Source organism: Mycetomoellerius zeteki, unplaced genomic scaffold, assembly GCF_001594055.1.
Source record: "Mycetomoellerius zeteki isolate Tzet28-1 unplaced genomic scaffold, Tzet1.0 scaffold914, whole genome shotgun sequence".
In the NCBI taxonomy this organism is placed as follows: domain Eukaryota; kingdom Metazoa; phylum Arthropoda; class Insecta; order Hymenoptera; family Formicidae; genus Mycetomoellerius; species Mycetomoellerius zeteki.
This window is the reverse complement of record NW_017257952.1, coordinates 421,567-437,500: the sequence shown is the minus strand read 5'-3', so window position 1 is coordinate 437,500 and position 15,934 is coordinate 421,567. Positions and strand designations below refer to the sequence as shown.

The 15,934-nt window shown below is 33.1% G+C and overlaps 1 protein-coding gene across 3 annotated transcripts in view; it reads right to left on the bottom strand.

The window, feature by feature from the left end:
- Positions 1-15,934, bottom strand: part of Ndg (Nidogen) — a 24,355-nt gene that overhangs the window by 1,607 nt on the left and 6,814 nt on the right. Inside the window, exons 2-16 of one of the 3 annotated variants that reach the window (XM_018460129.1) lie at positions 10,609-10,887; positions 10,021-10,226; positions 9,853-9,944; positions 9,515-9,661; positions 8,692-8,925; positions 7,374-7,902; positions 6,894-7,060; positions 6,431-6,559; positions 6,242-6,340; positions 5,641-5,805; positions 2,909-3,034; positions 1,923-2,045; positions 1,268-1,614; positions 557-893; positions 86-314 (exon numbers count right to left, since the gene is read on the bottom strand). In XM_018460129.1, coding sequence (XP_018315631.1) covers positions 86-314; positions 557-893; positions 1,268-1,614; positions 1,923-2,045; positions 2,909-3,034; positions 5,641-5,805; positions 6,242-6,340; positions 6,431-6,559; positions 6,894-7,060; positions 7,374-7,902; positions 8,692-8,925; positions 9,515-9,661; positions 9,853-9,944; positions 10,021-10,226; positions 10,609-10,887 — 3,209 coding nt within the window. The remainder of the gene's footprint in view (positions 1-85; positions 315-556; positions 894-1,267; positions 1,615-1,922; positions 2,046-2,908; positions 3,035-5,640; positions 5,806-6,241; positions 6,341-6,430; positions 6,560-6,893; positions 7,061-7,373; positions 7,903-8,691; positions 8,926-9,514; positions 9,662-9,852; positions 9,945-10,020; positions 10,227-10,608; positions 10,888-15,934) is intronic. The other 2 variants (XM_018460130.1, XM_018460131.1) reach the window with 2 other exon arrangements.

Sequence of the window (15,934 nt, the reverse complement as noted above, 5' to 3'; positions counted from 1 at the left end):
TTCCCTACATAAGGTTGTAGAAGATCTTGAACATGGAACTGAGAAGTTTTGCAAATAGATTTTCTACGTCCTTATCTAGCCTTACCCCCGATATGGATGAACAGCTATTCCCCTCGGATTGACCAGTCCATCGGAAACGAGGACTTTGCGTTTCTTTGTCACTAGACTGGCAACCTCAACGGTCGTCTTGCCTGAGTCGGTCCAAAAGATGTTCCTCGAGACCCAATCGACCGACAGTCCCTCGGGACTGCTAACTTTCGGAATAAATGTCTCTGCTATCGATCCGTTATAAGATAGTTCGACTATCCTGTTGCCTGTGAGATAGATTGCGATTTTATCTCTTACAAAGCTATCTTATTCTTAGACCGTAATTACTTTTTCAACTCATTGGCAATCAATAAATGTGTTAATACTAAATTAAATTTAAATTTAATTCGTTAGAGAATGTGTCTGTTAATGTATTATTTTGTGAAATATTTATTTTATTTAAAGATAATATTGATAAATTTATAATATTGATAAATTTAGAATAAGATTCATTTGAATATAAATTTACCAGTAATATCGCTGGAGTAAGCTTTGCCATCAAGGCAATCGATATCTAGGGCTATCGCCATTTGTGTGTAAGCTATGTAGATCGGATTTCCTGGATTCTGTCGTGTGGGCATGAACGGTATCCGATGCGTGGCCATTCCTTGGTTTACCAGCAAAAAGTTGGAGTCGTGCCTCGGCCGGCGTTTACAATTTATGCCGTCGCCAATATAACCGTCATTACAAACGCAAGAGAACTGATTCTCACCGGTTGACACGCATTGGGCTTCTGAAGAGCAGATATTCGGATCGTCTCTGCACGAGGATTGTGGCCGACATGTGAAACCATTACCGTAGTAACCCTAAAAGTAGTCAAATTGCTGTCATTCATATTTTATACTGTAAATTGTAAGAGAGAAAGAGTTACTACTGCACATTATATTGTCGTATTGTATTGAGAAAAAAAAAGTATTTTACTTTTTAATTACATTTCATATTTTACATTTTCATCCCCTTTTAATTCAACTTTTGAGAATATTTTTATTTTTACTCTCAGATGTGAGTATGTTACATTCTCAAAGCGAACATTTTTTAATTTTAATATTTAAACTCACTCATCTCTTTTTAACACATGTGCAACGGCACTTACATATAGCATAAAATAGTATGTATGTGCACGTTGTACGTGATATAACAAACTCGATTATCTTATGTGATGATATTCGTCTGTACGCACCGGTTGGCAAATGCACGCGAAATTCGTGGTCGTCTGATTGTATGCACAAACTGCGTTTCGGCCGCAGTTATTCAAAACATTACAGCCGATATGATCCTCCACACACTGGCGCATACCATCGCCGTGATAGCCGCTTATGCAGACGCATTTGTAGCCACCGTCGCTGGACGGCACGCATTGCGCGTTCACGTGGCACTGAGAAAGATTCGTCAAGCAATCGGACGGCACGCATTGATCGTCCACGTCCATGCTGAATCCGGGTTTGCAAGTGCATTCGTAACGCGAGCTCATGGGGTGATAGGTGCATTGTTCGTTCTTCTCGCACTCGGAATTGTCGTTGCATTCGTCTAAAATGCAAGAAAGCCAACGGCGGATTGTCAATTGATGTGTTTCACATCATACCGATTGCAGCGCGATATATAATACAAAACACGAATTCTATTCTGATTCGAAATAGTCACTTATAGTTGAACTTAGAGATCGATCTTGATCGTCAATTTCTCGATTTATATGGTAATACGAAACGCAAAGGAGGCAATATGTATGTGCATAATGAAGGGAGAGAAAGAAATCGCGTTGACATTCCGAAGTGCGTCGTGCGACATGCGCAATGAATGAAAGAAAAATTAAAAAAAAGTATAGATAGTGAAAGCACCGATACGACTGCATGTTGTTCCATCGCCCATGTATCCTGGATTGCACACGCATCTTGCCATTGGTTCCTCGTACTGACAGGACGCGTTGAGGTCACAGATATCCACTTCCAAGCAGGATACCTCTGTACGAAGAAGAAGTTGTACCGTTGTATTATCGTACATTAACGTACCTTTATACTGCTTTCACGAGAAACAGATTTAGGCTTTTTCCTTAGAAAAATGGAATTATTAAACACAGTATTGGAAAGCACGATACATTGCATAATATATGGCATCCCTTAGGAAAAAGTGTTTCAATATACTGAATAGTTTATCAGTATGTTGAAACACTTTTTCTTAAGGGATGATGGCTAGTTGTCCTAACAATAAGATTAAAAAGTTTAATAGACATTTAAGAGAAAAAGACATATAGTAGTAGCAATTGTGTGTAAATGATAATTATACAATATTACATGTAGAATGAATGTACACAGTTGAATAAATTATTTTGTAGTTATTGCAGATATAAAATATTAATGTAACTGTTATTATTGCAGCTATATATTATTGCAGCTATAACCTATTAATGTAACTATTTGTACGTTAATTCTACGCATAAAACTTATATAGTTATCACCGTTTTTGCCATCACCATATTTTCTCTAAGTGTAATTTTTGAGTAAATTGTGTAAAAGATATCCTGAAATTCTTAGATTATAACACACATGTTATTCATCGATTATTTCAAGAAATGAAATGTTTAATGTTCAATTTTTAAGATGATTTATATATTATACATTTTTATGATGATTTATATACATATTAAAGCGTGTACGATTTAACAATTCTTGTTTTTTTTACATGCGTAAAAATTTATTTTACAAGTTTATATGAAAATATAATTTTTAAATATGTTATTGCGAAAAGTTTAGCGTGCATTCTCTAATATATTCTTATTAATTGTCGCTTATTCTAAGTATATTTACAAGATGCATTTTGCACGTACCTGTCTTGGTGCATTCCATACCATCTCCCTCGTATCCCGGATTGCAGCGGCACTCGTAATCGCTGGTACTCGTTACGTAGATGCACTGGGCGTAAGGATGACACCTGTTCACCACGTTGCAAGATACTGGACACAAGCATGTGCGCGATTATGATACATTGCACTGCAGGCAGCGATGATAGCTGGCTGTCTCAATAGCGAGACCAAAAAATTGAATATAATCATGATTTTATAAGCGTGCACTGATATCATGAACTAGTTATTGATTAATTTTATGTTAACTATGTACAAGATATTTTGTAATCCCTAAAAATTAATTTCTAGAAAATCATATTTATTTTATTTTGTAAAGAATCGATATCTAAGCGTAGCATAATAAAAATTTTGAGAAGAAATATTGTTCCGAAAATATAGATGTTGATGCATTAGTTTATCACTATCATCAAGATATCTATACCTATTTTGATGTGCAACTTGAAGTATCGCGTCTCGAGTGAGGAAACATTGAAAATATTTTCCAAACGAGAGAAACATTCATTTTGAAATCAAATTATTCATTCACAAAGTGTACTGCGAGGAGGAATATTTTTGCATTATTTATAACATAAATATTAACCGTTTAATGAAATGAAAATATTTCAATCACGTTTGCGAAGACAATTTTGTTCCTTCCCAAGAGTATTATACTATAGACACATTTCTCAATTTCCTGAGGTAATCTTCCATCTCGCTATTCACTAAAAGGTTGCGCATCACAAGTTTCTGAAAGTGAGTTTAAAGAGTTGGAAGATAGCGAAACTTCTAGTACACTTATTTACAGAAAGAACCTCTTTCTTACTCGTACTGTATAACGAAAAAATCAGGATGTGTAAGTTTGTTTTTGTGAATTTACGCAGTTTATAATATATGGAGCTTCACAACAAAAACGAACGCTATTAACTGATTTCATTGTATTGTCGGTACTACTATAAAAATGTTATTTTAAGCTTGAATGTGTGAGCCTGCAGGCGTTTTTAATTATGCAGTTAGGTAAAAGCTGTATCGCGCATTAATGAAATTAAAACAATTGCACAGAAATAAAAGCACCTCATGCACCCGACGTCATGAACTCGTTAAAAAGAATGATATGCAGGGTAACTTAATGGTCATCAATGAACATAAATAATTAAAAGGTAAGCAGTGAGTGCGTCGTACGCTTAGATCCTGATGGACCCATCGTGTCGTGTCGGTATCCTGGCAGCGGAACGCAAATTCGTTCCAAATGGTCGTAATCGTATCCCAAGGGACATATGCAGACGTCGTCGAAGCATCCCGGGAGCGGATGTGCCGATACTAAAACGCATGATGCATCGACGAACGATGTTCGTCACAAACTATTAACGATCGTAATCTCGTACGTTATTAAATATTGATCTTTCATGGGGATTCAAGTTGTTCCAGTTAATTCATTTGCATGCAGTTACCTGCCGTGTGTTTTATTTGCAAATTGTTTTAATTCTTAATTGTATTTCAGTTTTCACTCTTCCACTAAAATAATCCTCGGAAAAAATACATCAGACGCGATGCTTTAACAGACAAATGTTTTTGCTATATCAATACAATATATACGAATATAACAACGTCAGATTATCAATGTCTATATATGTTACATTGAGAAAAAAATTGTTCATTTGACTAAATTAATTTAACAATAATAAACGATTTATTAAGACCGTATATGTGAATTAATTTTTAGTTCGTTTTCATTTCTTTCGAAGAATGTATGTATTGAAGTCAAACGTTCTCGTGCTACGCGAACTCTTAGCGAATACTAGTCTCCTGTTTCTATCTTAAATACATATATTCTGTAAGAAAAGAAATAAAAATAATTAAATTAATTTAGTCAAATGAACAATTTTTTTCTCAGTATAACATAATCCTTTTAACATAAATAGGAATTTAACCTTTTTAATTTACAATGTTAATTTGTTGCTTCGTGTCTGTTTCTGCTGCTCCAGCTATTTCATTATAAATTAATTACTTAATGTTTGCAATTATATAATTGTATATTAATACATTGAGAAAAAAAATTTATTGTTTTTAGTTAAATTGTTTAGTTGAGGCATTTTTTTAACAGCAACCAAATATTTTGTTTATATAATAAAAAATTTAGTTGCTTTTGTAAAATAATTTCTCTACTTTGTAAATAACAAAAATATTTGTTTATACCAACTAAACAATTCAGTTCGTATAAAATTACAATTTTGTTTGTTACATTTTAACCAAAAATTTTTGTTCGATATATTTCATTTAAATTTTGGTTGTTATAGAAAAATTTTAGTTCATAGAACAAAACATTTTTCCTAGTTTAAACCGTAAGCTATTAATTAGTACATTAACATAATACATACATATTCTGTTTTATTGTTGCAAATATTTTTTGCATATCTGAATTGCATCGAACGTTTAGTGTCTGCGATTTTTCTGAGGATCTTTAATTTTTAGTGATACAAACATATCTTAATAAAAAGTATTCTACTGATGCTCAATTAATTATTGCTGTGCAATTAAATTACTTGCTTGGTGCTTAGGAATAATTTTTCTAATACATGCCATATGCGCAATAGCTATATAATGCACATTCGAATATAACGGGGAAAAATTACGTTTTTCTAATCAGAACATAAAATTTTCATGAAAAATGGTGCGAAAAGCCATCGTACAATTACAGAATTATTTTTCGTGCAACTTACAATCTCGATAGTCAATTGTTGTATATTCTCCCTCCTGCCTCACGCAGGCACGATTACGGAATTCCCAACCATTCGGACACCAACACACTCCAACCACGCACTGCGGTTGCGGCGGTTCGTCTGTTGTGGTGACATCGGATTCGGAGTAGCACGTGTATCCATCGCCTGTAAATAATCGCATATGTGAATAACAGGTAGAAAACACTTTGCAAATTGCAATATGGTCACATGCGTTTGAAATGACAATCGTTCCATTCAACGAAGCGTTAAGTCATATTTCGCGCCCATCCAGTTTAATTACTCCATTTTCGAAGTTATAAAATTTATATATTACTACATTTGTAAGTTGTAAAAGACGAAGAAGATTAAAAGGAAAAATTATGAATTTAGATATTTTCTATGTTTGCAGTGGACAATATAAGTAGTTTGCGACAAATAAATTATTTTTTCAAATATAAACAAATTTTTTGCAATTATAAAGGTATATTTTTTAAATTTATACACCTATATACATATATAAGTAATTATACATTATATATATTTGTTTTCTTTAGGAATTATCAACGCTAGGCAAAAAATTCCTTTGAGCTTTTCTACTCACCGACGTAACCAGGCATACAAACGCACACGTGTTTCTTCTTATTCCCATCGGAAATACAGAGTCCGTATGGGGAGCAGTTATCCTCCTCGTTACAGGGTGCTGTAAAAGTACAGTTGCTTTATCAATAAAGGATATGGTCATTATTGTCGTTAATAATATTTTTTATGAATTATATGAAAGATATTTTACCATGCTGAGAGGGAGAACATCCCTGTTCTGTTTCCTCGAAACCGGGCATACATGTGCACGTGGGTACATTTCCAATCATTGCACATTGCTCATAATTTCCGCAGCGAGTATCTTCACAAGATGGCAATCCTACATTATGGATAATACGATATTAATTAAATAATATTTATAAATAAATAATACACGAAAAATATTATTATAATATAATTGAATATTTAATATGTGAATGTTTTATATATTATTTTTTAAATGTCTTTAAATTTTAAAACGAATAGTTTAAAAGTTATACTTTAACGTCTGATAATACTTAATCAAGAGTATTATCAGACGTTAAAATGATTCTCGCCACTATCAGCAGTAAGAATTTAATCGATTTTATAGGATGTTATCGCAATACGGTAACTGTATTTTAAGATATAAAATTTATCTATATTTATTTTAAAATAAATGAAAATGCACTTACTTTCACAGACACGACCGTCTCCAGTAAATCCAGCTCTACATTGGCACATGTGGCTACCTTCTTGATTAATACATTGAGCGTCTGGGGAGCACATGTGGTTACCGGCTGTGCATTCGTTCACGTCCACGCAAATCGCACTACCGTCCTCTTCGTATAGATACTGATACCTACCCGCATATCGAGCAATGTAATAAATATCATTAATATACATATGTTCATTTGAAGAATTATTATTTGATACATTGCCCTACATCTCGTTTGCCTACAGATCGATTGCCCATATGCACTTTTGCGCACAAAGAAAAATTTCAGAAACGAAGTCATATTTGCCTACATCTCATTTACCTACAAGCACTATTTTCTGCTTTAAAATAATAACAAATAATTATCGGTAACTATTATTTTTTGAGAGAAAAAACCGTAACTGTAATTAGTTACCTTTATAAAGTAACTTTAAGTAAAGTTCCTGGATATACCCACCCTGCGTTACACACGCATCTAAAACTGTCTCCATCGACCACGCAAGAGCTATGATCACCGCAAGTCTGTCGTCCTTGAATACATGGATCTTCCTCTTCAAGGGGCGCTATCTTAGTATTGACGGCGAATCGAATGATGCCCTCGGTGCTCTCGTAAGCAGTAACACCCCTGAAAAACTTTAGCCTGGTCGTGTCGTCTTCGGGATCAAAGATAGCGTACGGGCACTCCTGATAACTGATTATTTGATCCAACTTGAAGTTGATCTCCCTCTCGTCTCCACCTCCACGCAGAAGTTTACAGGTACGCTCGCTTTGGGAACGGATCACTCCTGGTTGGGCACGAGTGTAGAGTTCGTCATAGTCGCCGTAGTCTACCCTCGTGTCTCTCTCTAGATGCGGTACCGAACCCGTGATTTCTGCTTCCATCTTCAGCTGACCGAAGACGTCCAATCCGAGGTAATTGCTGCGTATCGTCACTTTGTCGCCGCTCAACGGGAAATTTAGTTCCGCCGTGTGATTGAATAAACCGCCTATCCGTTAAACATGCTCGTATAAATACCTGTGTAACCGTAAATCTGCTTTCCTTCGGCAACATTGTTATGACATTGTTGTTCTTTGAATTTTTTTCAGCTCATTACTAAGATATAACATTAGTACGAGAGATCACACATACGATCTTTGATACCATTTAACAAAATGTATATGATGTACAGTTTTCTAATAATATTATATAAATTTTGAATAATTTTTTAGTGCAAGAAAAGAAAACAACTGTTTTTTAACGTATTTTGGAGCGCTGAGTTCGAATCTGCTACCAGAAAAATTTAATCAAATCAAATTTCTAAGAAGAGTATGTTAATTTTTAAGATATAGCATTTTGTTCCAAATAATTTGAATGCGACAAATGTTGAAAAAGAACGTCTTTACCAGGATTTGATGATAATTAACAAATATTATCACTTGTATATATTAGGATGAAAACATGCTAGGCGACTATTGCTGGATACTCTGATACATGAAACCGATTTAAAGTCGTATAAAAAAAATTAAATGCTCAATACTTCTGATGTTTTCTAATTTCAATAAAATTTCACTATATATAAAATAAAATATTTCCGTGGCAAATTCAGACTCAGTATCATTGTTCTAGAAACAGTTCTTCCTATGCAGTTCTTGCACAAAATCTTATAAACTATTAATTTATCTAAGAAAATACAAGATAAAAATGTGAAATAAAATAAATGACCAGTTTGTGCCAAATGTTATTTTCGGACAAAGCCTATTTTTGTAGTTTGTACAAACACATATATGCTTCTTGCCTGTAAGTTCGTATCCGTTTTCAGTATCACTAACAGGTTTTGCGAATAGCCAGGCAATGACGCCACCCAAATTGCCCAAAAGTTGGAAACTAGCGCCGATTTCTTCAGGTACTCTTGATAAAGCTGTATACGTTCGTCCATCTTTGGTTTGTACGTAGCATTGAAGGTCTCTCGAGGGGAATTCGATGCCGTTCAGCGTGCCAGATATTCGACCAATAACCCGAAGAGGCACGTCTAAAAATTGAATCTTTTGGATAAAAATCCATAATATCTTTATATTTTTATTGTAATTGTCAGAATCTTTTTCGCCTTTAATAAACTGCTGTTGCCTAATTAATTTAATATTTTTCTGTGTACGCAAAATATTCTTTTCTTTGAAGTGTCTGTTCGTATTTGTACACAACTATTTAATTGACGATGTATTTCTTAAGAAGTCATCGCATTTTTCTTATGGAAAAAAATTATTGATGGGGACACTGCCAACGAAACAATCATCAAAGAGTAGCGCGGTCCATTTCACGGTATTGCTGTCTTTATGATGTTACCGTGGAAGTCGTAAGAACCAGTCTCGTAAACTATGAATAGACCAGAGAGCGCGAGTAAACGCAGCTACTTACTGCGTTACATCTATTTGCCCTACGACGACTTCTGCGTACCTTTGTCCGCGTTAGGTGAAGCGTCGTAGAGAGGGGAAACGCTGAAAGATCTCTTCTTTATCCTGTTTCAAGAACACTTCAAAGGCCGCGTTTGCATGCCATTAGCTCGAGCTTATCTCGCTACGAGCACGCGAGATTTCGACAAACACCGTTGATAAATAGCTTACCGTTTGGCTGGCAGGATTTCCCGTTGCCGAAATAGCCCTGCTTACAGCTGCAACAGAATCCGATCTCGTAATCAATGCAGGTCGCTTTGCTGTGGCAAGTGGTGGCGCCGGTCCTACAGCTGGCCGCTTGCTGCATAGTCATCGTGTCTAACAAGGTATATTGCTTAATTCGATCAATGTCATAAAGATAACATCTGGGATAACATTCAGTTTTGCAATTTTAGAATCTTGTTACTGCAATTTATAAATCATGCACTCATAAAAGGTTCTTTAAATGAACATATTTTTATATGAACTTATTATTATATTTTATTGTATATGTATTATGTACTCGTTACCTTCGATATTATCGGGAGTCTTTATATTTTCACCTTCGTCAATGGGACCGACTTGAAACAACCACTGGCCAGGCCTATTTACATTCGACCACCTGAAAACAATTACAAAGGCCCATGAATACGTCGCACGTGAATACAGCCGGCGCCTCCGCTCTCCCCATTACTCACTTGTCGACATTCTGAATTTGGTCCGTGCCCGAGCCCCTCAGGGTATACATTTTGCCCTCGCTCATGAATCCTGCCTGTGCCTTGGCATCTGGGAGACCGTTGGGATGCGACTCACCCTGAATCCACTGTATACCATTTTCCGGGTACAGTAGTTCAACAAAGGAATGCGTGCCGTTGGATGATATAGCGACTTGATAAGTATTCACCTGAAAGACGATTCGATGAACATTATTCATGTTTTCAGAAAACCGTATTACATGTTTACCTTTTCATTTTCTCTTAGTAGTGGAACGTTTAGTTTAAACATAATTTTAAATGTTAAAAACATATCGTTAACCTATTTCACATTTATAATTGTAGGTCTGCTCATGTGGCTTGCACTTTTTGCAATCTCAGAATCTTCATTTTTTTTCTCTTCAACGCCTTAATACACAATATATGTATATTTATCTCGTTTGAAGTGCAAAAATTTTTGAGGGTTTCAAGCAACGCGAAACAAATCTTATATAAAAATCTTATATAAACTGAAGATTTGTTTAAAAAATAGAAAACGTATAATATTTGATAATCGTAAAGATAACAACTTGCCTTATCATTTCGCTCATCGTAATACCCAACGTCCATCCAAGTGACCAAAAAGACGTCCGTAGGCATAAAGTTGTTGGCATCTTTAAAGGCGCTTCGAATTAATCCCCCTGCTCTGGCGAGAACGTCAGGAGAATCGGTTTCACTCCAATAAATCGTTCCGGAAGCTCTCGTATCGACATGCGTATAAAGAGGTGAGATGACTGGATCATCAAGAGGGAACGCAATGTTGAAAAACCTTTGCATGGCCCTAGCGAATGATAGAACGCCATTTCCATTTATCTGAAATTGTGAAAACCGATTTTCCAGCTTGCTTGGTTTTAATTTTGTATTTAATAAAAGTATGGAAATATTGCATAATTAGTCATAAAAGCTTTCAAAATTTCTATTTACTTATGGTAAATGCAATGAAATAAGTAGATTCCATTTATAGCGATTGTTTAAAACATTGAATAAGAATGAATTAAATCGACGGCAGTTTACTTATTCATTTTACAACGTTTAATTTTATCAAATATTTTATCATATATTTAAAGCTTATTGCAATTTATCAAATATTTATCGCATTATCAGTATCTAACTATTAATATTTCAGTGCTTTAACGTTATGCAACTTCAATTAACTGATGGCAATTGTTCCATTTTAATATTATTTAATAATAATAGAAGATTTTATGATTTAATAATAGAGGAGAAGATATTATGATCCCCCATTTACATTATATAATAACTTTGTTAATAATCAATATTTAAATTTAAAACTTAGCGATTGCATTCGCGAAAGTTATTATTTAATCTATTCCATATATAATGGAAAATTATATTTCATAATCTCAAATAATATAAAATATTTATTATTTAGGACATTATTTATATAAACATGTGACAATACTGCATAAAAAATATATTCTTACTACTCTTTAATAGATATATTTTTTAAAAATATATAATATATAATATATAATACCATTAACAAAATTATATATATATAGGTATATATATGCAGTTTTTTCTTTGTAATACAAATTTTGATCGTTATGTGCATTGATTCGATAGTATTAAGATCTCCCAACATTAATTCCGTCGTCGAAGACATGTTTGTCTATTGGAACATGACAGTAAATCAAATTTCGTAAAGCGCGCACTGCGGAAGGTCGAATAGCGTCAGCGGGTCAGCAGGTAAATCGTCGGCACGTGCTGCTGGTGAAATCCGACAATAACGTTAGGAGGGGGACTTGCCCCACGTCGTCAGTCTCCGCGAGTCTCGCAATAGACACGCATGCACGTTAATGAGCAAGCGCCTGTCGTCGAGAAGTCATTCACCCAACGAACGCGCGCTCGTTATAACGCCGGCGCGAGGACGATGTTGCATTCGCGAAGGAATCGCAATAATTTCGTCGAGAACATGCCTTGTAGAGCGGTCAAGGGTGAGAATGGTGTCTACAAGATGTTAATGATTATTTTTAAAAATTTGAAGCAAATTTGGAACAAGAGATGTCAAAAACTTTGACGATTAATGCACTTTACGAGAATATTATAATATTATATAAGTAATGAACTTTTTGTTCTTTAATTATGATAATGAATATAATTGGAATAAATGGTTTAAAAAATTTCGTTAAAAGAAAAATTTACACATTTTTTTAAAGATTAAGCCTAATAATCATATTCTTAATAGATTGCATTCTTGAAAATATTGAAATAAATGTAATGTATATATAGAAGAAACGGTTTCACTACAATATGTAAAAATTTAACTACAAACACACAAATCTGAAAATAATTTTATTGGATGAAAATAATTAATTATAGGATATTTAAGCTAATTATTAGAATGTCAAAACTTTTTGCAACATTGTTTATCGTATTAAGCATCCTACATAATTATTTTGATGGACTAACAAAATTGTTTTTAAATCTGTATCTAATTAAATTGTTAGATACTTTAGCAAACTGTATCTTATTTTATTATTAATAAATATTAATTGTTTGTAGATATTTTTCATTTGTCATTTTTATATCATAAGACTCTTTAATTTTCGAGAAAAATGATTATATTATATAAACATAGGGGAAAATAGAATTTTAACTATTTCTTGTTATTTTTAAATATAATATTCAAAGCGAAAAAGAGCAATCAACAGTCGTGTCATCTTGCTGGGGCTGACTTATTTCGTCAATTGGCTAAAATGAAGTGCGCTAAACGCGTGTACACACACGTTTGATGAGATGTGCTCTTCAAGTCGCAGCTGTTCCTACGTAAGAAAAAAGAACTCTTGGTCATTAAAGAGAGAAAATTAAAACTTCTCAAAAGAACGGTGCTACCGCTTGAAATATTACACTGGGAGAAAGTGATTGACATGATTCTCACACTGTTTGCTCTTAGCGGCTCAGTGTTATCTAATGTTGAAATTAAGAAAGTGATATAGTATGTGCTGCTATTTTTGAGATCTAAAATTATATTGTACATCTTAATTATATACTATTTCGTGATTTTTTGTAGGACAAACTATTTATTAAAAGTAGAGTAGAGCGGGGCTATTTGAGCATATAGGGACAAGTTGGTCAAATGCAAATATCTAAATAACCAAAATATATATAGATACGTCTATGGTTGTGTAATGTAGCACAAAGATAGAGATTATTGTACCTTAATACAATAATTTGTGTCCGGCTGTCAACAGCCAAATACGTGCGCTTTTTTGTTTTTGTATATCAAAAGTAAAATTATTAGGTGAATATTCTTTTTGGTCTACATGGTAATTAAAGCGATTGATAATAATCAAATGTGTTTTTTGAATATAAATTATTATATCGTATTTTTTAACTTTAATGTTTAAGTTGCTATTTTATTTACGGTTTTTCAGTTATAAAAAAGTATTTTAGTCAACACCGATACGGGGCTTGTTTGGGCCAATATCTCATAACTAACCTTATAAACTCAGTTGCTTAAATGAAATCTGTCTTTATATCAATGCTTTTTATTCTATGTTAATGATTAAACATATATTTTGCGTTTAATTATTATTATAAAGAGTAGATTTTAGTTTTTCTAATTTTGTTAATTAAAACATTTAAAAAGAAAGAATATTACAAATTATTATATTTAAGGTGCAAATAATAAAAATTTGATTAATATACACATAATCCTTTCATGTTTTTAATAATATATAACCTCATTAAACGATTATCTTCATGACTCAACTTATCCTTCGAGGATGCTCAACATAGGTACCCCATAGATGGGGCATATTGATTCACTTTGTATTCTTGTAATGAACATATTTTTTTTTTTTATTTACGAGGTATATTAAGGATTTATATATATATATATGTATTTAATTATTGAGTCAAATGAACATGCAACGTTTTAAAGCATTTATCGCATTAGTCTATCATAATTATGTGAAGATTTATAATAATTTAAACAAAAAGTGTCACAAACTAGCCCCGCTTTACCCTAACTTTAAATTTATATAATAATAGATATCTGTAGAAAATTAAGCAAATTTTTTTTTAAATTTATGAATAATGAAATTTTTTTAAAAGCAAAATATGTTTTTAAAACAGAAAAGTGAAAGTTATATATTTATTTTTTTCATAAATATGGTATATAATTTATATGGTACATAAATACGAATTTCTCGATGCCTATTCGATTCGGGTTGCGGATGCGTGATTCGCTCCCACATTCTTTCATCGATGTTCATTCTTATGCGCCACTCAAAGTCCAAGCTGGAACATCCGATGACCTATATTGTTTTCACGTGAGGTTAATATTATGGGCGCCGCATCAAATTTAACGCTCAAGTCGCACATCGTTAACGAGCGACCCGGTTAAAGTGAATTGACATGAATTAGGGCGACAAAGTAATAATCTCTATTGTGACACTATTCTAGCATTAAATTTATTTCATAATTTTGTTGAATAAACAAGGTATTCAACTTATTTCAACTTATCAAAAATATAAACTGGACTTTTTAATTGTACTTTACTAGTTATAATGTAATTTTTTAAATAAAAACGAGTTGTGTTTATTAAACCGAAAAATTAAAAATATTACATTTATTAATATTAAGAAGATATATTTAAGAAAAAAGATATTAAAATGGATTTAATATTTCTTTTAATTTCTGTGATAAAATTTAATATAAATTAAAAAAAATTTTTTTTTTATCGGATTATAAAATGTATCGGAAGATGTTAGTTTTTTACGGCAGTATAATTGCAGTTTAGCTCAAACAAGCAAAAGTCTTGCAACTTTCGATACCTAATCGATATTATTCGTTCCGTTATACGTGTGAGAGTTTATAAACCGAATCAGTATCGGTCATCGAGGCATCCGATAATCGATGCTCGGGAATGTCAAACCAGTATTGATAGTCTTGCCGAAGCTCGTTTACGTTCTCGGACATTTTGACATTCGCGTAAGTCAGCTAGTGGGAAAGTTCGACGCGCTATCACTGCCGAGGCTATCATCGAGGTCATAGGTCAGAGCCGAGCCGATGACACACACGTACACACATGTAATCGCGGTGGAACGGTGAAAATAGATAGTACCCCCGCCTGGAAGTAATAGGAGGAAACCATGCTAACTGCCAACTTTCTTCCTGATATCATCGATAACGATTCTAATGCTTGGGGCAAACCAAATACAGTATTGGAAATAATTTGACATCGACTATTGTATTGACCAATATTTCAATATTTAAGGAAACTTTTGAGAGAAATTACTTGTTTTATTTCTGTCAAAAATTGTTTTGCAATCGATTCTGGGATATGTAGTGCGCATACATATTTATATAATTTTACTGTAAATATTTATATAATTTGTAAGAAAAACTTTAGCTAATGAATAAAAATTAAGTTAGAATTAATGATTGTAATAATTTTTAATGACTTTAATGATTCATGTTTTAACAATTAATTTCTAATTTTTAAGTTTATATTTATAATTTTTTAACATTATTTAAGTGTTTTTATTTTTATACAGTATTTAACTTTCGACTATACCTAAATTCTAAAAAGTGTCTTGTTTGAAATATAGAGTGCAAGTGAATCTCTTTACAACGATTAATATATATATATATATATATATATAAAGGAAAGTTCTCTCTCAAAGTCTTTTCACCTACAGTTTAGAATCTCATAATACCAATCGTACGGATTGTAGTTAAAAAAATTTTGTTTCTGATCTCAATAATAATAAAGAAACGATTACGTCTAATTCTTATGATAATCGCGGTATTAGTAGACTCGGTGTATGTACAATCGTCATAACGTGGTAGCAACCGTGAGTCAATGAGATGACGACAGGAGAGCGGCGGG